Source organism: Gymnoscopelus microlampas (assembly GCF_963454915.1).
Source record: "Gymnoscopelus microlampas genome assembly, chromosome: 6".
Lineage (NCBI taxonomy): Eukaryota > Metazoa > Chordata > Actinopteri > Myctophiformes > Myctophidae > Gymnoscopelus > Gymnoscopelus microlampas.
The window spans coordinates 32215968-32240246 of record NC_139943.1 but is presented as its reverse complement, the minus strand read 5'-3'; the positions used below and the strand labels follow the sequence as shown (position 1 = coordinate 32240246).

Sequence of the window (24279 nt, the reverse complement as noted above, 5' to 3'; positions counted from 1 at the left end):
TTGGGAAATAACCGGATACAGTAGGCGGGCTTTAGACCGGATGTGAGCACTGAACAGTAAGTAGAACCCATAGGGTGCATCTACACATGAGCGTATGCTGACGGCAAACGCTACGCTAGCCCCGTACACACCCATGTTATAGGAAAAACCGGACCGGAACTTCCGGTTTCTAACTTAACATGGGTGTGTATGGGGCTAGCGTAGCGTAAGCGTAGCGTTTGCCGTCAGCATACGCTCATGTGTGGATGCACCCATAGAGTTAAAAATAAGGTAGAACCCTGGCTTTCCACAGGTACTGCGGGAAGCCGGATGACGCAAGATTGATCTTCTTTGGAGTTTGTTTTTCAGCGGAGCAACTTAGGCGCATTACCGACACCCTCTGGACTGGAGTGTGACAAGGTTATTATAGTTTTGCATTTTTTGTTGGGTCAATAATTTTTATTTCACTTATCCTTTTTGTTTTCAACTCTGAACTAAATGCACTCTTACGGGTCCATTTGGTTCCATTTGTACATTCTCAGCATTATATAGGTCAGTAGTCTAATGCAGTGTTTCTCAAAGTGGGGTCCAGGGACTCTCAGGGACAGGGTTCCTTGATGTGGTTCCAAATGGACCCTTTACTTACAGGTCAGTAACTCTGAGTGAGTGTACAAATGGAATCAAATGGACCCATGGGTCACTCTCAGAGTTATGGGGGCGTTGGTTTGAGAACCACATACTCCACAGCCACCTCTGATCACCATCACCAGAGTTAGTCAACAACAAGTGTGTCCACTTGTCCACAGCACTTTTACACATTTAAGGTGACAACAATTGGACAGTGACGATTTCATAGTCTTTTCATTCATGCACACAACCCCAAAACATTGTCATCACATCACCACACAGACAGAAAGATGGAGAGAGGTAGGGCGCGTACACTCTCTGAATAAAATGGACATCTAGGATCTTACAGTGTAGATTGGGTTTCCAGTAAAGTTTAGTTCAGCGATTCTCAACCTTTTTGATTTAAAGGACCCCCAGTTTGATAGAATAGTCCACAGACACCTATTTAATACCTCTCTCTCTCTCTCTCTCTAATAATAAATCCTCAGTGGTATTTTAACTATGAGAATGAAAATTCAAGGATACAGTTCCATTTGTATACTCAGAGATACAGACCCGTAAGGGTCCATTTGGTTACAGTCCTCTAAAGGGTCCATTTGTACACTGTCAGTTACAGACAGAAGTGTCCATTTGGACGCCTAGTGGTCACCGGACCCTACATTGCGAAACAACTGTGATTTTAAGAGAGAAATGTGTGCAGATAGGAAATTTAGGAATAGGATTTTTTTTTGTCCCAGTCCAGCCCTGAATCCTGGTCTGATTATTTTAAAAGTGCTCTATAAATAACGTTTATTACTACACTTTTCTGTAAAAGGCTCAATAATTAATCAGTCTTAGAAGTGTCAACAAAAAAAACCCTCAACAAAACTCTGAACTTTTGACTATTCTTTATATTTTAATTTGCAGACAGAACCTAATTACTTTAGCAATGCATTAAAAATCTAAACCTACGGTATGGACAGCAGGCTGCCTTTAAGACGCCTTACGTTTGACATTTAGACTTCGGCATCAACCTTTAAAAGTAAAAAGCTAATAAAGAAAGACTAGCAAGTCCAACTCAAGTCATGAAGACCACTTATTAAAAGGTTTAAAACATTTTTATTTGCAAAGTAAAATTAAAATAAAAAGTCCTTATCAGTGATCCCTGAGGCAATATTCTAAATGATGGCTCACATATGCCACAAGTCTAATTTATACTCGGTCACATGATTGTGTCACGTGCTGAAAATAGCAGACCTACAAACTCACTTGTCATGGATGTGAAAGGTGGTGAGCTTGTAGGTCGGCCATTTGCGGTACGCAACACCATTGTGCAAATAAGTATGAATCAGTCTTCACAAGTAGACATTTTAAAATCACGACACCCAAAACCCTTTCCTATAAAAACTACTGAGGTACAGTAGCGTTTCCTCATGGATTAAAGGCACTTAGGCGCTGCAAAATTATGAAATTGTATATCGTCACTGTCCAAAAATAGCCGATCTACAAGCTGACAAAGCGTTGCTATGCGACACGTTTGTGATATTTACAATATTCACAAAATGGCTGAAGAGATGTGACATCATTCAACAGTGATGGATGGTCACAGAGGCCTGGCAATGACACATCAAACTCCATATCCCGGACAACCAAAGCTCATGGAGCGGGCGAAGCCTTGACCAATCAGCCTCCTCCTTCCCGTTCTGTTCAGTGAGCCTCCATTAGCGGGTGGCTGCAGCTCAGGAAGCCAGTTCAGACGGGTCTGATGTGGAGACTTCACTGCCAACCGGGCCTCCTCAAGCTCCCTGAGGGCACAAATTATGCATTTGTTAAATATAAAGTGCTTATGTGTCTTTACCTTGCTTATAGGTCGCTCTGGTGAAGAGCGTCTGCTAAATGCTTATATTGTAAATCGTAATATTGATACTCCGTTTTACGACGTATAAAATCGGTTATTTTCGTAGATACACTGTTGTGTGACAAGAGTATTAATTCATCTTAAGTGATTCCAATTCCACAATAAAACACAATCTATACAGTACGGTGCTTATTATTATTATTATTATTATTATTATTATTATTATTATTATTATTATGGGTTATGCATATGACCTCAATGGAAACAAGTCCTCAGGACTTTTTGGGGTTATCCTTTTAGACCAAGTGTATAACTGTAGTTGTGCTGTTTGCATTTCTGTTAAATAAAGTATTCAATCAATCAATGCTTATTTGACTATAGTTGCTAAAAGATACAGACATGCTTCCTTTTTTTGTGTCCGTATGCGAGAACCAACACGTCAGAAGGAATTTTAACAAATAACTGAACGATAACTGATTGTCTTCAATCAGTTAGTTGAACAGAGTTCAAACTATCTGGGCTAGGCATGGAAGAAGGGCAGATGCTGCTGGAATTGTTCTCACTTCTCCAACATGGCGGTCCTGAACTTCTCCACGTTGAGCTCCCTGCGTAGCTGTGCAGCCAGTCTTCCAGTCTCAGTGCTCTCTCCCCCCAGGACTGAGTGTTTGCACAGTGCCGAGGCAGAGGGGCGCATGTTGGGCTCAGGATCCAACAACAACTGACACACAAAGGCAATTAATTTCAGTTAAAACCCATTAAGACCTGAGGCCGATTCTACAAATGTCTTCTAAATCCTAACAGTTTTCTGAAAAACGTATGTTGCTATATTAGTGGTGCTCAAACCTTTTCATGTCTAGGACACCCAAAATGAAATGTATTTGGCTGTAGACAACCTGATGTCCCTATTCTGGCTATGTCATTATAGACAAGGATTATCAAGAATGTTTCAAAATAGTGAAAATAGCTGATCTACAAACTTGCGATGCGGCACGTTCGAGCCGTTAGATCAGCTACTGTATGTTCGTTGTGTTAACTACTTCAATAATATAGTCCCTATTCTGGGGTTAACATTTGGTGAAAATAGTAAATTATCCGTGAAGAGACGAGGTGCATTCGGTGAAAACCAAAGACAAAACCTAACATCTGTATTATTTTCAGATCAATACAAATCATTTGCAGAGCTGGATAAAAAGGAACAGCATTGTGTGGCCGACAATATTGCCGTTTGTATGCCATTGTTAAACCCTGTAGCACATGAGATTTGTGAAAATGTAAAGTGTGTTACAAATAAAGTGTATTATTATTATGATGATGTACCTGAAGGAGGCCAGTGAAAGCCAGGGAGAGCTCCTGTGGGAGGCGGGGGAGGTGACCCTGCCTGAGGCGGTGCCACTCGTCTCCGTTCTGAGGCAGAGGAGGGGCCCCGATGGCTAGTAGAACTGTGAGACCCAGGGAGAAGATGTCTGCTTTGGGGAGATTACTGAAATCCTGCACAACACAGCCATGGGTGCACATGGGTCAGTATGGGTTTAGCTGAATGGAAGCTGGATCTACAAACTACTGGTTCTCAAACATTTCCATGTCAAGGTCGTATGTACTGTATTTGGCCGCAGACCCCCCCCCTTTGAAAAGATTTTGTGCCAGGGACTCCCACACAAGTAAATTTGTCCACATTAACTGAAAATAGCAACAAAAAAAAATAGGGCTTAAGTGTTTAAATTGCTCCTTCTTTTGCTAGGGACCCCCTGGAACCCCCCTCGAGGACCCGACTTTGAGAATGACTGCTCCGAGCTCCAGGGATCATAAATCGGATTTTACAAATACCAAGAGCACTTCACCTCATGCAGGACTTCATTGGCCAGGAAGCGACTGTCCCCCTCCTCTACCTGAGGGCTGCTGATTGACGTAACATGACCCAAGTCACCTGCGGGGCAATGTCACACCCCAAACGATGACAAAGTTAATGACGACCTGTGGCAATGCTCACAAATTATTTTAATGCGTGATTTGCTGGATGTGTTATTGTGTGATGTGACTTACCGATTTTGTAAATGACGCCGGTTGACAAACTTCCATTTTCTTCCTCTTCTTCACTCTCCCCTTCGCCTCCTGCGCTCAAGCTGGTCCGCTGGCAGATGAAGATATTGCCTACAAAACGCCAGGAGTTGTCAAAATGCAGATGACCGGCCCGGATCGCTGGCGTAGCGGTCCGGGCACCTAGGCTACAATGTAGCCGGACAGCGTGTTCGAGTCCCTATGGCCTTTGCTGCATGTCACTCCCCATCTCCCTCTCCCCAATTCCTGTCAGCCTACTGTTCTATCGATAATAAAAAAGGCATAAAAGCCCAAAAATAAATCTTTGAGAAAATAAAATAAATGCAGATGGCCGTCGCAATGCACTGTGATTCTTAAAATATTTTCATGTCAAGGAACCCCCAAATTGATATGCATTCGCAGACCCTCATTTTAAAATATGTTGTGCCACACACCTCCATAAGAGATTGTCAACATTTTCTAAAATAGCCAGAAAATAAAGTGTTTAAAGTGGCACTATGTGACTTTTTGGTCAATCTGTATGGTAGAGTATGTTAATACAATGTACTGTAACTATAACACGTGGTAGCATCAACTAGACACAGGATCTAACAAATGTTGCCCTGATGGTCAAGATTCAATGTATCCCCTGAGCAAGCAGGCAGGCTCTATTAGCTCAATGGTAAAATGTCAGCACCTGCGCAAAGGTTCAAATCTGTGGTAGAAGAGGAAAGTTAAGTTGCAACTTTAAACTGTTGCTCATTTTGCTGGGACTCCCAGAACCTTCCCCCCTGGGGTCACCGGACCCCACTTTGAGAACCAGTGCGTACTATATGCATGTACACATGCACAAAATGCATAAGTGAGTGACTGAGGAGGAAGGCTTGTGTTGTGTGTACAAATACTCACCGGGTTTGATGTCCAGGTGTACAAGGCCTGAACTATGGATGAACTTTAGACCCATAGAGACTTGCAGCAGCAGGTCCTTCAACTCTGCCTCCGAGAACAACTCACCCTGCAGCTCCTTCTTCGCGATGGCATCAAGGAGACTGCCGCCTGCATTGTATGAAGACGTTTCAACAGTGAACTTAATTCAGTCCAACTTTAACACAAAGACCAAAAGAAAATTTGGCTCTTTTCCACTACAGTCTCAACTTAACTCGCCTTTCTTTTTGGTTTTCCATTAGGCAAAAGTGGCAGGTACTTTTTTGGCATCACCCATGCCAATTCCCATCGAGGTACCAAGCAAGCTGACGCAATACCAAAATGTGACGTGAAGACACTGCAGACTACCGAATGGTCAGAGAGAATCGTCAATAGTGTCATTGCTTCATGACGGACACCCCTATACTGCATGGAGGCTCCCAAATATTGTTAAACTTTTAACCAGTTAAACTCTATACTTAGTTGACCGGAGTCCCCCAGGGCTACACGTCACATTGATTGTAAGCTTCTACCTCTGCTATTTTGGATGGATGTTCGCTCCAGTATAGTATAGTATATAATAGTAAATTGTAAAGAAAGAGAAATGAATCAAGAGCAACTGCATGGCCCATTAAACTTAAGATGTTATGAGAACGCTTTTGTTGGACTCTACAGAATAAATAGATATCGTTTCTAGACAGCATTCATGTTATCTTTCGCATTAATTGGCACTCCAGCAGAGGCTATTTTCGTCACAGACGACGACCAGGTACTGTACATTGAATCCCATCTGCGATGTAAAAAGAAATCAAACGAGTAGAGTCAAGAGTTCAACTGGTGCTATGCAGTGGAAAAGCAACCATTTATCTTCTAACATGAACCTGTGAACTTACCATCACAGTATTCATTCTGAATAATCATATGGTCTTCTTCAGCCCACGCCGAATAGTAGCGGACAACATGTGGATGATGTCCAAGGACTGCGTGAGCATACACCTCCTTTAAGGCCAACTGCCTGAGAAGGAAAAAGCAACCATTTCAACTAGATAGCAATCTAATGTCAATACAATACAAAGTACTGTAAAAGCTATGTAACACTAATATTACACATTAAAAAAAATATTATTTATAGACACTCACCGGCCACTTTATTAGGAACGCATGTCTAACATTAAAGTGGCACTACAGTATATAACCTTTTTTAATGAATAAAATGTAATTTTGTACAAACTGTATGGTAGAGTATGTTAATACAATATAACTTATAGAATTGGGGTGGTTGTATTTTGTCTCCCAGTCCCTGCCCTTATATTGAGACATTTAGATTGTGTCAAAGGTCATGTCTCACCTAGACACAGGATCCGACAATTGTTTACCTGAAGGTCAAGATTAAATGTATCCCCTGAGCAAGCAGGCATGCTCAATTGGCTCAATGGTAAAAATGTCAACAAAAACGTGTTCAAATCAGAGTTAGAAGAGGAAAGTTACATAGTTACATTAATATTACATTTAATTTAAACTGACGTTGTGAGCTTGTATATCATCTGTTTTTGGCATGTGACTAAGTATAAATCAAGCTTCATTTCTTTATGACAGAGGGTGTCACATTAAGACGGCATGTAATGTTCTGATTAGAGTGAGGACAGCTCTCCTACCGGATAATACCGTCAGGAGAAGGCATGCTCTACTCAGGGGGAGTCTTGAAGAATAGTCTCTTGTAATTTAACTGGGTGCAGACTCTTGAGATACATACAATGAAAGGATAATCCGCACCGACGCGTTTCGGCACGTCGGCCTTCCTCAGCGTTTCAAACGAGTTTGAAACGCTGAGGAAGGCCGACGTGCCGAAACGCGTCTGTTTCTCTAGATAGAATGCTGCTGCTGTGAATCTAATCTAAAAAATTAATTAAGAAATTAACTGAAGAGAGTACGGAACTGCGGATAATCCTTTCATTCCATCACTTGACACAGTGAGTGGCCCATGCACTTTACTTACTCATTGGTAGATCCTGCAAGGGGCCTACGAGAGCGTTTAATGGCATACAAGCATCCATCCAGCCTCTTAACACACTTGTTCACGGTACCAAACTCCCCCGTGCCGATGCGCTCCAGCTCCAGGAACTCACTCTCGTAGCGCGACAGCATGAACTCCTCGAGAGCCTGCCTCTGCCAGACAAACACACAAAGATCTTTATGACAAAAAAGAAGTGTAATGAATCGATAGCTATGGAGTAGACATCACAGATCATGTTCAGTTCGATTGTAACACTACTGATTATGTCCTCAGTGGAACAATGCCTAGCAAAGTGCTTTGTGAAGCATCTGACCACTGTTTCTTTTGGAGATTCCAGGATCACAGGAAGTGAGACTAATGACAAAATATCAATAATTAATTTTAGTGATGGACAAGAGTGGAACTCTGGAGGCAATCAATGATGACAAAGCCTCATGATTGAATTGGAGGCCTGCATTTGAGAGGGGAACAATCATACTCTAACCTTACCAACCTTACTTTTTCTCAGCTTCGGCAAGGTCAATAAGAAAAAAGCCTTGGCAGCGCCTAGCAGCGTTTAATAATGATGTGGCTACATATGGATCTCAGACTCCGTGTGGCCAGTCTGTGAAGCCAGTCATCTATGATGTATGACACCAGATTTGGGCAAGGTTTCAGTCAGATTCAACAGACATTAACTTCTTTATAGACAGCCTGGCTCTGAAAGAGTTTAGCTGGTGATGTCATCCGTGCCCAATATGGCCAATCCATGTTGGCCAATCCTTATAACGACTTCGTACGTACTAATATATTAAAAAGTATCAAACATACAGCTCTAGGGACAGTGTGCCCAAGAACTTGGCTGTTTGCAAGATCATCTCCTGACCCATGTAAAGCGACTTTGAGGACTTAGAAAACCGCTATATACTGTACATCCAAGATATTATTATTATTAGACAGCAACCTCCTTCAGCACCACGCCATAAAAACACTCATACCTTTGGTGGTAGAAATGCTTCTTCATCCTCCTCCGATGACGTGAGGCTGTGTTTCAGTCTGAAACAACAAAGCGACCGTTAATGTGCCAGGCTGCACAGCCCACACACAACCTGTTACACTCTGAATAGAATAGTGTTAGTCAGTCAGGAAATCTCAGTAGGTAAGAAAGCCACATAGGAGGCAGTAATAAAAGGAAATAAAAATACCTGACATGATAAATATGGATATGTATTATTTGCCCCCCCCCCCACACCCACACACACACACACACACACACACACACACACACACACACACACACACACTTAAAGTAGTTGGTCATTTTACTTGTGCCCGTGCTCGTAGACAACATAGTCATCATCAATCCCACAGCTCTTCCTCTTGTAGTGCTCGCTGCTCCTGCGAACGGTGTCCGGGGTGAAGGGATTCACGTTGACCGAGGGTGCGCGGCTGCGACTCCCAAAACGCAGGGCTCGTTGACTGCGACCTATCTTGGTGCTGGAGCACGGCTCAGATGACCTACACAACAGGCTCTACGGGAGACATGGAGGAAGTACACACGTATCCATGGTGGACAGTAACACACAAGTACTGTTTCTCGAGAACTGTACCCAAGTACATTGAGTATCTGTACTTTACTTGAGCATTTTGGTTGTTGATTCTTTGGAACGTTCATCATTTTCACTAAACTACATTTTTAAGACAAATGTGTACTTTTGTTTTGACTCCACTACATTTCTAAGGGACCCCAAACGTACAAAAATACATTATAACCACTTGTGCATTTCACTTGTGCACAGTGAAAATAGCCAATCTACAAGCTCATGTCATGTGTCTATTTTCAATATTTTTGGATTGTTCGTAAAATGTCTAAATTTCAGCTTTGATAATTGATATTAAAAGGAAATGTACTTTGTCAATGTGTCCACCACTGACCTTAGGTGTGTTGGGGGACTCACAGAGCCTCAGCTTCCTCCAGGCTGCGTAGGGGATGGGACTGGAGGGCTCTACAGCACTGCTCCTGCTGCGGTGCCTCTGGACCCTGGGGGTCCGGCATGAAGAACCAGGACTCTGAACGATCCCGCTGAATTTAAAGTGACCTTCATCCGAGCTGTTGTCACTGCTGCTGTCCTCGTCACCACAGCTCGACGTCCCGTCGTACATCACTGTTGCCATGCCTGTGGGGGGCAGAATTGTGGGGGTGCAATAGTTATTCAAACTAATTTAATTAATTGTAATAAATAAAAAACCGCCAATGGTGTCACGTTGTTGCGGTGCATAATGACCTTGTAGATCAGCTACTTTTGATATTTGTTTTGCCCACAGTGTTAGATTACCAAGTATAATGTGGCTTATGTGGTTAATCAAACTAATCGATTTAGTCGATTATAAGAAAACATCCATTGGATTTTTCTCCACATTCATTCGTTAAAAACACACTGTGAAGTAATCGGTAGAACAATCATTAAATAAATAATTTATCGTTACAGTAACAATGTAGGCTCTTATCCAGAGCAACTCACATCACAAGTGCAAGATCACAGTAAGCAGAGTAGGCCAAAGCATGAACCCTAGTCAACAAACTAGGTAAATAGTCACATAAGTAGAGTGCAGAGAGAGAACAATGTAGTGGCTCAAAGAAACTAGGATACCAGATAGACAATGAACCTACCATCTGTTTAAACAACTTTCTTAAATACAATTAACATTATTATTATTTTTTTGGGGGGGGGCTAATCTAAGTAATAACAAATCATGAGAACGATTGACCAAGATATTATATTATATTTGCATAGTAAACTAGCATCAAGAAGGGACAGGCCTACAAGGAGAGAGGAGCGCTGGTGGGGTCTGAACAGGTGAGTCTTCGGATACTCAGACTCCTAGCAGACTAGCAGTGTAGCATGGTAGTATCAATGTAAGGTTTTATTTAACCCCACATCAAATTAAATCATGTGGAGAAAATGACATGTACTGTAGGCTACATCCGTGATGTTCAGATAGGCCTATTTAAGTGGTTCAAGTGACTGCAAATCTAACAACTTGTTACTAACCAGCATTTATTTTAGTTGAATACTTACAAACTCTACCACCACCACCAGGCATCTTGAATATCCCGCTGCGTATGCAAATTGTTTCCTGATTAAGCAAGCTCCGTCTCCTATCTGATTGGCTCAGTGAAATATGATCTATTTCAACGCACCTGACGTTAAAGGTACAGACTAGACCCGACAGAGACGCATTGTCCAGTTAGTTATTTGGTCATCTCTCTCTTTCGCTACACTTACTACACAAATACACTTTTGCTACTCACCAAAACAAAGACGGTTTTAAGATGTTGAAAGCCTACTTTCCTTTCCTTAGTGGGAACACTCAGATCCCCCCACGGCCCTACCTCACGTCTAAAATACACTTTTTGGACAGAAAAGAAAATGTTTTAGTTACTCCACTGCGCCTCCTACAGATCTTGTCAATAGAAATCCATTGACCAGATCTGTAGGAGGCGCAGTGGAGTAGCAAAAACATTTTTCAATCCGGTGAAATGTTTTCTTTTCTGTCCAAAAAGGTGTATTTTAGACCTGAGGTGGGGGACTCGGGGTGTTCCCACTAAGGAAAGTAGGCTTTCAACATCTTAAACCCGTGTTTGTTTTGGCGAGGAGCGAGAGTGTATTTTTTATTTAGACTACAGACGAGAGGCTGCGCCGTCGGCGCTACCAGGCGTGCACGGGCAACGGCTTGAAAGTAACACCGTAACTCCTTCTGCTATGGACCAGGGGCCAGTTGCACCACCTCACACTAAGTTCAAACTTAGCCTAGTTATAGCTTAAACACATTCAATCCGGGAAAGTATCTCTGTCATTTTAGATTTCTTTGGCTATTCAAAAATAGCAGATATACAAGCTCATAGCACGGCACCGAGTGCAGCGCTATGAGCTTGTAGATCTGCTATTTTTTGTAAAATCGTGAAAATGAGTCTGAATATATATTTTATATATATATATATATATATTTAAAGATTTGCAAAAAAAATCACATACAAAACAAAAACTAGCAGATCTACAAGCTCATATATCTGCTATTTTTGAATAGCCAAAGAAATCTAAAAATTACACAGATACTTTTCCAGCTAAAAGGGGTTAAATGGCTTTTTTTAATAGCCATTTAAGCTATAACTAGGCTAAGTTTGAATTTAGTGTGAGGTGGTGCAACTGGCCCCTAAGCTACACTGCTCCATGGTACCCTGTCGGAGAGTCAAAACCAACACTACAGGATCCGAGAGTGTGTGAGCGGAAGCGGGTGACGTCATCAAAACACAACGAGAGAGAGAGAGCAGCGTATGTGACACGCTTACAAATAGAAGCAACAAACAGCACGGAGGAGGAATAAGGATCCATTCCCTGATCATCATCATGTGGATCTGATTCTACAGCCTTATTATTCAGCAGGATCTGTGTGTCGTTGCTGTTGTTGTTGTCATTTTACCGTTCTGATCCTTTCAGAACCAATTGGATCATGATGGTCGAGCAGCAGTCGGATCGCGCTCGGCTGCTCGACTGGGAGGAGATCGAACCACCGCCGCCACCCGATCCACCGACCCACCGGATCTCCCCCACGTCTCCCGGCGAACAGAACGAGGAGGCATCGGAGAAAAGTTCCTCCAAGCCGCCGCCGGACTGCCGCACCAGCACGGCGGGGGGTGGCACTGCGTCGAGTGGCACTACTGTTGGGTGGAGCACCACCACCACCTGCACCACCACAGGCAAGTGCTCGTACAGTACTTTAGTACAGTGGTTCTCAACCTTTTCAGGCCGCGACCCCCCAAAATAATCATATTTGAACCGGGGACCCCCCAAAATAATCACATCTGAATTGGGGACCCCCCCAAAATAATCATATTTGATCTGGGGAGGGAGTGACCCCCCCAAAATAATCATATTTGGACTGGGGACCACCCCAACCCTGAGAACCACTTGGAATGTAGGAGTTCTGTTGAGGTATTACACGTATAGTTTGACTCGGTCGACGGTTCCACAGCTATATGGTGAAAATAGCCGATCTACAACTCACAACGCCTTGCAACGAATAATTTGGCCAATGTTTGACCAGTTTTGATTTTATAGTTGATGACCTTTGATGCAGTGATGGTCTTTTTTTCTATATTTTTTATTTATTTATGTATTTAATTTAAAAGGTCTTAAAAGTCCTTAAATTGTCACTTCACTGTCATCTGGGGTCCCAACCAAAATCATGTGGGGACCACTGTTTTAGTTGACTAGGGCTAGGCTACTGCAGTGTTACTGTAGCTACCCACTGGTAGGCCTATAGTCAAAACTTTTGAATGTCAGGGACCCCCCAAATTAATATGCTTTTTCTTTAGTCGCGGACCCCCATCTGAAACGATTTTGTACCAGTGGCCCCATACAAGATTTGTGTTGTTAAAATATTATTATATAAAATATATATATAATAATTCAAGATATTTTGAAAATAGCAGATGTACAAGCTCACAACACATCTCATCATAATGCGTTGTGAGCTTGTAGATGGGCTATTGTCAAATAGCTGATATATAGGGTTAAAGTGATTAACCTGATTTTTAAATATATCATTAAATGATATATAGAAATAATAAAGAAAATTGGCTAAATCTAATCTGCAAAGTAACTAAAGTTTTCAAGTACTAGAGGAAAAAGTACAATATTTACCGCTGAGATGTAGTAAATTTGTTTAAAGAAGTATAAAGTATAAACAAATTGAAATACTCAAGTAAAGTACCTCACAATTGCAAATGTAATTAAATGTAAATGTAATGCAAAAAACTTTACTTAGTTACTTTTCACCACTGACTACAGGGGGTCCAAGAAATGTAGCAGCTGTTGTTGCTTCCAGCGGGGGGGATCATCATGCCAGCCCGGCCCGGCTTACAGCAGAACATGGTGGTCAAGGGTGGGATGTCATTCCCAGCCTCCTCCCTGTCAAAGAACAGTGGGAGGAAAAAGACCAGATCGTGGCTGTGTTTGTGGTCACCTTCGATACGAGATCAGGTGAGGAAAGCCCCTTCATAACACATTTACTGTCCAATGGCATTGCAAGGATAAACGGTAGTTACTGTAGTCAGAAAACCCACCTCTTCAGACTCCACCTCACCCCTAGCACTTCACTCTCCTTGTAGGCTTGTATCCCTTCTTGTCTAGCCTGGCTCCGTACTTCTTGTCACCTTTTTCGATAGATTAGAATTAAATAGATTACTATGCAGATATACAGTATATTGCCCACTTGTTCTAGTGTTTCTTTCTTTTTCCTTAGATTTCACATAGATTTGTTATTCTTGACCATAAATGTTATTTAAATAGCATGTTGTTTTTAGACCGATACCAGGTTCATTGTTTACCTTGTATCCTTGTTTCTTTGAGGCACTACATTGTTCTCTCTGCACTCTACTTACATGTACTGTATGTGACTATTCAGCATGTTGTTTGTTGGCAAGAGTTCATGCTTACACTGCTTATGCTGATCTCGCACTTGTAAGTTGCTCTGGATAAGAATGTGTGCTATTATGCCTAAATTGTAAAGGTCACCCGGACAGTTATAAAAGTAGGGATAGGCTCAAGGCATGAAGGAGCTAGTCCAGCCATGTCGTCTCTGTCTGTATCTATCAAAAACACTGAATACACTGAACTAAACAATAATGGTTCTTCTGCTTTTGGTGTATACTTGGACTGTATTTACTGTATTAGCTATTCGTATATCTTGGTTGCTAAATCATTTCTCCTTCATATTCTGCACACTATCCATTGTTGCTGAAGGTTGTTTACCTTTATTCGTCTTCTTTTGAACCTGCATTATAAACTTGACTAAAGGCCTTCACACCTTTAAAAAAGACAGATGTGTAGGATAATAAGAAAATCCAAGCTTAAAAAACGAGAGAGTGAGTCACTGTCTGAAACTTGCAAAAATATACTTTATTCAATAACATGAATTCTTACTGTCCTTGACCTTCGTCAGGACTGTTTGTCTTCATCAGAAATGTGTTTCTCCTATCTCCCTTTACTTGTACTGCTTGTACAAGTATGAGTGAGTGACAAATAAATAGCCTAAACACCTTTTGAATTGTGAATCTTAAAAATGCAGCTGCAGGGCAAACAAATTGCTGACGGGCCTGTGAGTGACATGAAGCGTAGATGAATGTTTGTCTTCTCCGACTTCCCTCTTTCATTTGTCTGCTATAAAAGATTAGAGGAAGAGGTGAAATTGAAATTATAATTGTGTGTGCGCGACGACGTGTGTGTGTTGAATGGAAGGAAATATGATCACGTCTTGCTTGCCTCAAGACGTGAATCTAAATAGAGTTGAGTAATAACTCAACTAGAAACAGTTGTCTCTAGTGACCGTTTTGTTCTGCAATAATGCTTTCTTAAAAATACACCTGTAGGGCAAACAAATTCTGACAATAATTGTGTGAGATGAACTGTAGTAGATGCCTGACTGTCTTCTATGACTTCCTTCTTTAACTCGCCTGCTTAAAAAAAGAACTAAAATAGAGGAAGTGGTCAAAGTGAAAGATGTAATAAAAAGAAAGGGACTTTTAGGGAAGAATGCTTAATAGTCACTTGGATAATTGGATAATAATAATTAATAATTGGACTTGGATAGTGTGTGTGTGTGTGTGTGTGTGTGTGTGTGTGTGTGTGTGTGTGTGTGTGTGTGTGTGTGTGTGTGTGTGTGTGTGTGTGTGTGTGTGTGTGTGTGTGTGTGTGTGTGTGTGTGTGTGTGTGTGTGTGTGTGTGTGTGTGTGTGTGTGTGAGAGAATGTACAGGCTGATGATAGGTTATTGGTTTACGTATGTATTAGTTATTATTAGACTATTGGTTTACTTGTGTATTACTTTATTATTAGATTACTATTTCTATGCATTTGGTGTACTATTGATGTATTATGATGTATTATCTTGTGTCCTTACTTACTGTAAGTCGCTCTGGATTAAGAGCGTCTGCTAAATGCCTAAACTGTGTGTGTGTGTGTGTGTGTGTGTGTGTGTGTGTGTGTGTGTGTGTGTGTGTGTGTGTGTGTGTGTGTGTGTGTGTGTGTGTGTGTGTGTGTGTGTGTGTGTGTGTGTGTGTGTGTGTGTGTGTGTGTGTGTGTGTGTGTGTGATGCCAGGCAACATGATAGAATGGTGCTTGCCTCAAGACATTAATCTAGATGGAGTCGAGTTCAAGTCAATGGCCAGTGGCTCCCACCGGATTTCCAGTGACTTTATGTAAGTATTTCAGCTATCAATAATCAACAATAAACAATCAACAGGAAGGAACTCCTGCGTATCATACAAATAAAGTATTCTACTACATGATTGATTGTTGTCTCATGACCATGTCCACATTAAGAATCACAGCGTGCTCACTCGTAAATGGACGTTTTTCTGTCTTGACTCTGGGCAGATATTTCCGTAAAGGCTGTTACTTTGGTCTGGCCTGTTTTGCTAACATGCCTGTGGAGAGTGAGGTGGAACGAGGAGCACGTATGAAATCTGTGGGCATCCTGTCTCCTTCCTATACGCTCCTCTACAGATACATGCAGTTCCTGGAGAACCAAGTTAGGTAAGACATATTCTGGATGGAGAGGAGTAGTGGAGATGTACAGTGGGGCTGGGCAATTAACCGAAAATATATCCAATATTTAGAACCAATAACCTTTTAACTTTTAACCGAATAATCGAGAAGCAAGGTTCTCGACACCAAAATAATTCCAATAGATTGTTTATAATTTATAGGGATGTCCGATATTATCGGCCTCCCGATATTATCGGCCGATATTAGCATAAAAATTGATATCGGGAAAATATCGGTATCGGTTTTTGAAAAAAAATTTTTTTTTTTTTTTTTTTTTTTTTGCTTCATAAATAAGTTACAGGAGTTCTTACTGTATATGGTGTGTGTGATATGAAATTTGAGCTTACCCTAATCACAATAATCCCCGCATATATCGGTATCGGTTGATATCGGTATCGGTAATTAAGAGTTGGACAATATCGGTATATCGGTTATCGGTAAAAAAGCCAATATCGGACAACCCTAATAATTTATATTCTGCTAAATCAATTAGACTAATTAACCACTTGACCCTGTATTATACTTTGCCGATGGTGCCGTACAAAAATAGTGAAAATAGCTGATCTACAAGTTAACAACGCATCGCATTGTGACACGTATAGTAAGCTTGTAGATCTGCTATCTGCACTATTATTAATTAAAACATTGTTCATTCGTGTGTGTGTGTGTGTGTGTGTGTGTGTGTGTGTGTGTGTGTGTGTGTGTGTGTGTGTGTGTGTGTGTGTGTGTGTGTGTGTGTGTGTGTGTGTGTGTGTGTGTGTGTGTGTGTGTGTGTGTGTGTGTGTGTGCGTGCGTGCGTGCGTGCGTGCGTGCGTGCGTGCGTGCGTGCGCTTAAACCCTACACCCCGCACCACCTTATTTCCATATTTTCTCCCCATTTCTTTCAATTCCCACCTGTTATCTTTTCACAGATTTCCCTTTTATTTGCTTCCGTCCTGTATTCTAAACGTTCTCATCTATTAAACATGAACCCTGAGCCACAGCCACTGTCGTGACGCGGAGTAGCCTATAAATTAAGCTTAAGCAGTGAAATGAAAGAAACCTTGACAGTGTCTTTTCTCTTCAGTGGCTCCGTCCTTCTGCTTCAGAAGATCTTATCTCCTCATTGGCTATGCGTAAAGATAACACAGAGCTACTGTTTCATGTGGGAAATGCAGTTATAGCACTTATAATACAATTGGAGTTCACTTCTTGAACCGTGTGGAGTGCAGTCATCTAGGCAAGGCTTTAGGATTGAACACAAATGGATTCCGTCTGGGACGTGTAGGCTGCGTGAGACGTTTCTCATCACGTAATACTGCATTTACCTTGTGAAGTCAACCTGCACAATACGGCCCATGTGTAAGACTGCCTCATGAAATGGTGTGTGGCAGTTACTGGCATTAATAACATGTTTCTACCACTCCCAAACCAACGTATTTTATTCTCTGCTTAATTCTAGCTGCATTCTTAAATCATGACACTTATTTCATTAAATGACAACTCTTTTCCTTCCCTCTATTGTCTACTAAAGCATAGTATAGGTTAAAGGGATTGTGGTATTTCATTGTTAAAATAAGTGTTAAATATCTCTGTATTCCGAGCTATCATTGCTGTTGGAGTGTTTGTTCAGCAACAGGTGTCTCTCGCTCTAGCTCTTTAGTAAACAGAAATGCGTTCGGGATACCAAGTCATGAAACAAAAAATGAGCAGACAAAATTGGAACAGGAATTTTGTCTTTAAACCACACATACGTACTTACTTACTTGGTACATATAGGTGGGAGTGCCTTATTGTCTCATATCGGCCGAGAATGAGGGTGTCCATCCCCTTTTCAATGAACTAAACCCCTGAAAGATGGATTGCTGAGGTGGAGCGCAACACCTACCATCAGCTCCCCCGTACTTACCGCACAACTTAGTCGTGGTACTCAATACGTTGAGTTGGCTGTGCCCGGGATCGAACCCAGAACCTTGTGGTCCATTGTCTTTGCTACTGACTGAGCTACCCGGACCAATTTCATGTATTGTTTCTGCAGACATCAGCTGCAATGCCCTGGACAGTACACTGCACTGGAGGCGTTCTATGAGGATAAGAAGGCTGTCCTTCCTCCAGCAGGAAATGGCCTGGTCACGGCCTGCCCGACCTGGAGCGCCACCACCATCAACCGCTGCATGCACCCAGAGATGAAGGTAAAAATGTTCCTGGCTGGCCCGGGCACGCTTCATCACCAACCACCTCACGTGAACACCTGTGAGCGTTCACTTAATAGAACACGTGTTGTTTTGTTAGATTCTAGGTTAATTGTTTACCTAGTTTATTTTAGGCTACATTGTTCTCTCTGCACTGTATTTATGTGATTATTTACCTTGTCAAGTAACTAAGCCCGTAGCACTTGACCTAGCCTTGACGACTATGCAGACTTATGCAAAGGTTAAAATGTAATTCAGATAGCATTTTATTTAGACAGATGGTTAATTGTGAACCTACTGGTTCTATAATTTCATTCAGTACAGATATATGTTTTTATAGTATATTGTTTAGACTGATGCTAGGTTCTTAGTTTACCTGTGATCCTAGTTTACTGAGGCACTACACTGTCACATACATTTGATATATGTGTTTACCTTGCTTATTGTATGTCGCTCTGGATAAGTCTGCTAAATGCCTAAATTGTAAAGTGAATGATGAAAGAAAAATCGCACAATTTATTTTCTATACCTATATTGTCTATATCTTTTTAGGCCTGGGTTTGTGAGATTCTTAAAATTTCACTCACTCACAGGGTCAGATTTTGCCTTGGTAAGAGTGTCTGAAAAGCAGCGTTGGTCTTTTAAATAATGTATACTGTACGTTGGGCAGATCACCCACCCTGCTGGCTGCATGGCCCAGTTCATCCGGTTCTTCGGGGAGCAGATCATGGTGCTGTGGAAGTTTGCTCTGCTCAGGAAGCGTATCCTGATCTTCTCTCCTCCCCCTGTCGGCGTGGTCTGCTATAGGGGTGAGTAGCTTAAACAAACACACACACGCACGCACGCACGCAAACCATTCTGTATGGTTTTTAATATTTATTTATTCCATCTGCTTTTCAATTTGTTCATTTCTTTTTTTTCATGTCTGTTTTGTGTTTTTAGATAATACTTGTTTTATGTAATGCTTCTATTGTTTTGCTACATCAGCAATTTATGCCAGCTTTTTATTCTATTCTACTTGTTTAAAGTCGGCCATACCACCTATGACCAAAAAGGATAGTCATTTTGTGTTTTAAAGCAAAATGCCAGATGCTAGAGACCACTTAAATCCTGTATGTATATTTTGCATTGTGAGCTTGTAGATCAACTATTTTTTGCTATTTTTAAAAGAAAAAGGAAAGATGTGAGTGACGTTTTTTGGAACATTTAGAAGTGTTTGACCAATAATTACATGCCCAAAATGCTGACACCAGATTGAAAGTGGTCAACAAGGAAAGGACTCTGGGCTTCCTTCCTGTCCTACAGTGTAATTGCTGTTTTTTATTTTAATGAATGTACTTGTTCCCTTTATATTGTGCAAATAAGCTAAACTAAATGCTTGCACAGCTATATTAATCCTGCTATCATTGATTAAATATCATTGCTGTCAGGCAGAAACCTTGTATCTGTATTTTAACTTTGGTTAATTTATGTTCTGTTTAGTTTTTTCTTCATAAATGAATGCCCTACTGTGCTATTTTTGATTAAAACAAATTAGTCTGTGGGTTTTGTAAAATAACCAATGAAATAACCAATTGAAAGTATTAACAAGAACTTGTGACTAAATAATAACTACATTGAATCCATTGGAACACAGGTTTTCTTTTTCCATTTCCTGAAAAGTAACTTTTTGAACATACAAGGTTTCCACCCGACAGCGACAATTATGCTCTCTATCTTTGGCTCATTTTCCCTCTCTTGGCGTTGGGGCCTGTTTGATGAAACGTGATGATGTGATGTACTCCTCCCTCAGTGTACTGCTGCTGCTGTCTGGCCAACGTCTCTCTACCTGGAATGGGGGGATCTGTGCCTGAGTTCCGTCCTTTCTTCTACATCAACATTGCGGACATCACTACCCTGGCAACCGAGTTGTCATACGTGGCCTGTGAGTGATGTCTGAAGGAGAGATGATGAATAAAGCATTAGAGCCCGACCGATTCCATTAAGACCTAGCCTGGGAAGCATACCTTTTCGGGTCTATGATCCGGGGGAAATTCTATTCCATTTTAAATAGGGATTGGGGAACCAAAACAAAGCGGCACCGCAAAACCGGATCGGAACAATCCGGAAAGAGAATTATTTTCTTTATTTTTTTCAGTAGGCGTGGCCTAGATCGGATCACACAGGTCTTTAGTAACGCATACCAGGCTTTTCTCCGATGTGGAAAGACTGGTGATGCGAGGTTAATTAAGACCTGAGGCCGATTGTACGAATGACCTTTAAATCAGTAGTTCTCACACTTTCAAGATTTTTTAAAAATGAACAAAAATAGCAGATGTACAAGCTGTGAGCTTGTATATCTGCTATTTTCGAATAGCCAACGCAAACATCTGAAATTACACGGATGCTTTCCCGGTTTTAATGGGTTATCTCAATTGTGGAGTCTTAAACCAGTGATTCTCAACCTGCAAGTGGGCCCCCAAATAATTGGCAAAACACTAAGATTTATATTTATAATATACATTTCTTTTTTTTACAAAATGTTATGGTAGTTGTTCTTTAACACATTCCATGCCAGAGTTTAATATCATAATGTACTCACCAGTGCCAGCGATTTATTGTTGTTTTTTTGTTTTTTTCACGTCGCCACAGACCTCGCAAATTCCTTATTATCGCGCGTTAAACTGTTTGTAGACATACAGGGTAGCTGTGTAAGTGGCCCAGAGAAGAAATTTTCAATCGGCGCCATTTTGCAGTAGTCGCAGTTTCTATTAAACAGCGTTCAGCGCGGAGAAAAACAACACCGAGATAATTAGCGGAAGCTTTAGAGCGGCGGCGGATGGGAACAAAAATCTTCAATTGACATTCATTTCCGTTTCCGGTGTGCTACAATGAAATGTGTCACTGCGAAGGAGGCCTACAATGAAATGTGTAATGACCCATATATTGGCCAAACCAATATTTCGGTCGGGCTCTATAAATCATTGTATGATGTATGGGGATGTTCGTCCATGTCTGATACGGTTTGTGTGTGTTTGAAGGCACAACAGAGAAGATCTTTGAGGAGAAGAAGGACCTGTATGACGTCTACATTGATAACCAGAATGTGAAAACACACCGGAACAGTTTGCAGTCACTGCTCCGCCTCAACGCTGCAGACAGGGAGAAATACAGGAAGCTGAGTGAACAAAGGTACACAACATGGAGCACTGTCTGTGACATTGTTTATGTTATGTTATGTTATTTATGTTATTTTAAAATAAATTATGTTAATCGATGATGACATTTTGGTCCCTTCAGGCAAATGCTACTTTACTCTCAGGAGGTGTATGGAGACTGTACATCAAACGAAGAGGATCTCTTCATTCTGTGAGTCTATTAGACCTTCACTTGACAGGCTTTTCATGATCTTAAAGGACCACTTGGCATGTTCAGCCCATCCAGTCACAAGTAGTTTTTTAGAGAGGAAGACATTGGTTTCCATAAATTTCAGCACGGTATTAAAATCAACTTAATTTGCAGAAACTTGAATATTACATTTTTTATCAAAGTTACGCTGCTGAAAGTGAAATCAATTAGCAAAGTGCGGCCGACAATTGTCCCAGGAGAAAAGATTGATTTATGAAAGGCTGTCGTGCATGACCTCTTAACAGTCACATGAATATCAGCCAGAGAAGCAGAGGATTTGTAGACAGAGTTATCACCTTAAAATCTGAATGAATGAAAAAAAAAAAAAAAAAAATATATATATATATATATATATATATATATTATATTATATTTAGTAATATCATTATCTTTATCCTATTCTCCATAGGTTCTTCATGGAACTGAACAACCGCATTTTCCAGATCCTGTCAGAGGTGGCAGGAAGTTCGGACCCCACCCTGACGGCTGATCACATGCGGGCCATGGGCCTGGACCCCCAGGCCGACCGCTCCTTCCTGGTGGACCTGCTGGACGTGTACGGTATAGACGCCATGCTGGTCGTAGAGACCTCCTGCTGCCCCTGAAAACAAACGCTCTCCGTCTGCAACCACTGGATATCCGCTGCTTCCAGGAGGCCAGCAGCTCTCCCGAGACAAGCCCTCCTCCTTCCTATCCGTTTCTATCTCTGTATCGTTTGGCCTCTTGAAGCCATTCATGGCCAGCCAGTGTTGACAATGAAGGCACTTTACTTGGATGCACTAGAGGCCCAGGAACCCGGCATCCACGCCAGGTGGATAGCGTGACCTCTGTGGTCGCTGGCTAGCTGTTGTCTTTCACGTCTCCAGCTTCTCACCGCCAAGGTTTGTCTGTTCGCTTGTCACCTTTCCTCTTCTGACACAGATCTCGTCTTGACTTTGCATTGTCAACAATTTAAAAAAATAAGTGAAAATAGGTGAGCTACAAGCTTACGACACATTGCAATGCGGCACATTGTGAGCTTGTAGATCAGCTATTTTTGCTATTCATCGTACAACAAAGGGCATTGTGCGTTGTAGGGAAATATGGAGGAGTATGATCGGGCCAGTTCATCATGGGATGTTGATTGGTCGATCCATATGAGCCTGGTTCTCCACCGCGCTTATCTCCAAGTGGAAGTAATTGACTTTGAGCGTGCTTCAGAACCAACATTCACCTGTTCTGACGGTTTGTTGGAAGATTATCGATTCATATCACTTGGAATCTATAATTCTACATATTGAAATATTGGGAGGTGATTTTCTTTCTTCAGCCATTAAGCCGAACTTGCGTTTCTGACACAGGTTCAGTCAATGGCTCTATGAGGAAAACCTTTCAAATGAATGAATGGTTTCTATTTTAAGGCTGTAATACAAATCGTTGGACGTTTTGTAATATTAAGCTGATGTTTATTATTTTGTTTCATAATTTTGGCAATTTGCAAAAATAACAATGCTTTGTGACCACTCTACTTGCCTTTCAAAAAGGGAGCAATATTAAGTATGCGTGTTTTGTCAAAATATGATGTTTGATCTCACTTGATCGTGTGCACAAGAATCTTTGTTTTCAGCACGGAAAGTGAGAGGTGTGGTATGGAAACCAGTATGTTGAATTGTTTGCTGTTGTTTGAATTGTTGTTGTTGCTGGCATAAAATATTATACTGTATGGTGGACATTGGATGAGCTATTATTATTACGACGCTAACTTTACAGAGGGAGTGAGAGGATAAAGGTTGTTATCTCTGCCAGGCCGAAGGCCCCTGTGTGTCTGTGTGTGCGTGGACTTAATCTCGGAAACCACTGGACCGATCAGTATCAAACCTTTTTAAGCACGCACGCTGCCAATAGGCTAACTCCACCCCATTTTTTTCTAATCAGCTTCATGGTGACACTATACCTGCTTTACATTTTGACCCATTACTCTTGAACTGGAGAGTACAATTTAAATGTAATGTTCTCTGAATCCGTACTGCATCATGCTGCAACTCCCCATATAGGTCACCCCCATTTTGACCTAACAAGATTTTCTTCAAAACACACTTTTTGCTTTTTTATTCAATCAACCCCAAATTGGTATCGCATGTTGAGGGGCCTCTATAGAGCCTCACCTCCAAAAGTGCTTCCACTTCTGCCTTTAGGGAAGTCCTCTCCGCAGCTAGCTCGGGTCCTGATGGCTGCAACTCACGACTTACAGGACACAGCTATGGTTGGGCCACCCATCCTGGTGGAGATAAACATTCTGCGGAGCACCCCCTTTTAGTTTAATACTGTAATATGTACTATTAGAATTTGCACTTTTTTTAAGCCAGCACATTTAAAACTACAGTACTACACACTAGAGTGCTGTATCATACAGTGATGGACAGTTACGTAACGTATATTTACTTGAGTACTGTACTTAAGCAAATTGTTTGAGTACTGTATCTGTACTTTACTTTTATCTGTACTTTCATTTGTTTTTTGTTAACTTGTGGCTTTCACTCCACTACATTTCAAAAACAAATATTGTACTTTTGAGTGACTCTAGATATCTAGGAAGGAACCCCCTGAAAGCAAACTTACAAAAATAATACAGAAAAATGTACCACTTAACCGCTACTTCAAAAACTGTGAAAATTGCGGATCATCAAGCTAACAATGCGCCTGTGAGCCTGCTGATCTGCCATTCTCACTAGTTTTAAAAG

At 41.4% G+C, this 24279-nt stretch overlaps 2 protein-coding genes across 4 annotated transcripts; one reads left to right on the top strand and one right to left on the bottom strand.

Moving 5' to 3' along the window:
• Window positions 1-1581: 1581 nt before the first annotated feature.
• wee2 (WEE2 oocyte meiosis inhibiting kinase) lies at window positions 1582-12014 on the bottom strand. 3 transcript variants are annotated; one of them, XM_084061021.1, is made up of 12 exons: window positions 11877-12014; window positions 9330-9571; window positions 8721-8926; window positions 8393-8450; window positions 7398-7567; window positions 6295-6416; window positions 5387-5533; window positions 4484-4591; window positions 4282-4367; window positions 3761-3931; window positions 3007-3161; window positions 1582-2390 (listed from the first exon to the last, which is right to left on the bottom strand). In XM_084061021.1, the coding sequence occupies exons 2-12, from the start codon at window positions 9567-9569 to the stop codon at window positions 2213-2215; spliced, it is 1641 nt and encodes a 546-aa protein (XP_083917147.1). In that variant the 5' UTR covers window positions 9570-9571; window positions 11877-12014; the 3' UTR covers window positions 1582-2212. The 3 variants fall into 3 exon arrangements, with proteins under 3 accessions (XP_083917147.1, XP_083917145.1, XP_083917146.1); XM_084061019.1 differs by lacking the exon at window positions 11877-12014 and adding an exon at window positions 11746-11867; XM_084061020.1 differs by lacking the exon at window positions 11877-12014 and adding an exon at window positions 10475-10671.
• Window positions 11724-23261, top strand: dennd11 (DENN domain containing 11). The gene is made up of 10 exons (XM_084061022.1): window positions 11724-12153; window positions 13247-13438; window positions 15553-15652; window positions 15831-15989; window positions 18019-18172; window positions 18843-18981; window positions 19965-20096; window positions 21193-21343; window positions 21452-21520; window positions 21969-23261. Exons 1-10 carry the CDS (start codon window positions 11907-11909, stop codon window positions 22162-22164), a joined length of 1539 nt encoding a protein of 512 aa, XP_083917148.1. The 5' UTR covers window positions 11724-11906; the 3' UTR covers window positions 22165-23261.
• The last annotated feature ends 1018 nt before the right edge of the window (window positions 23262-24279 follow it).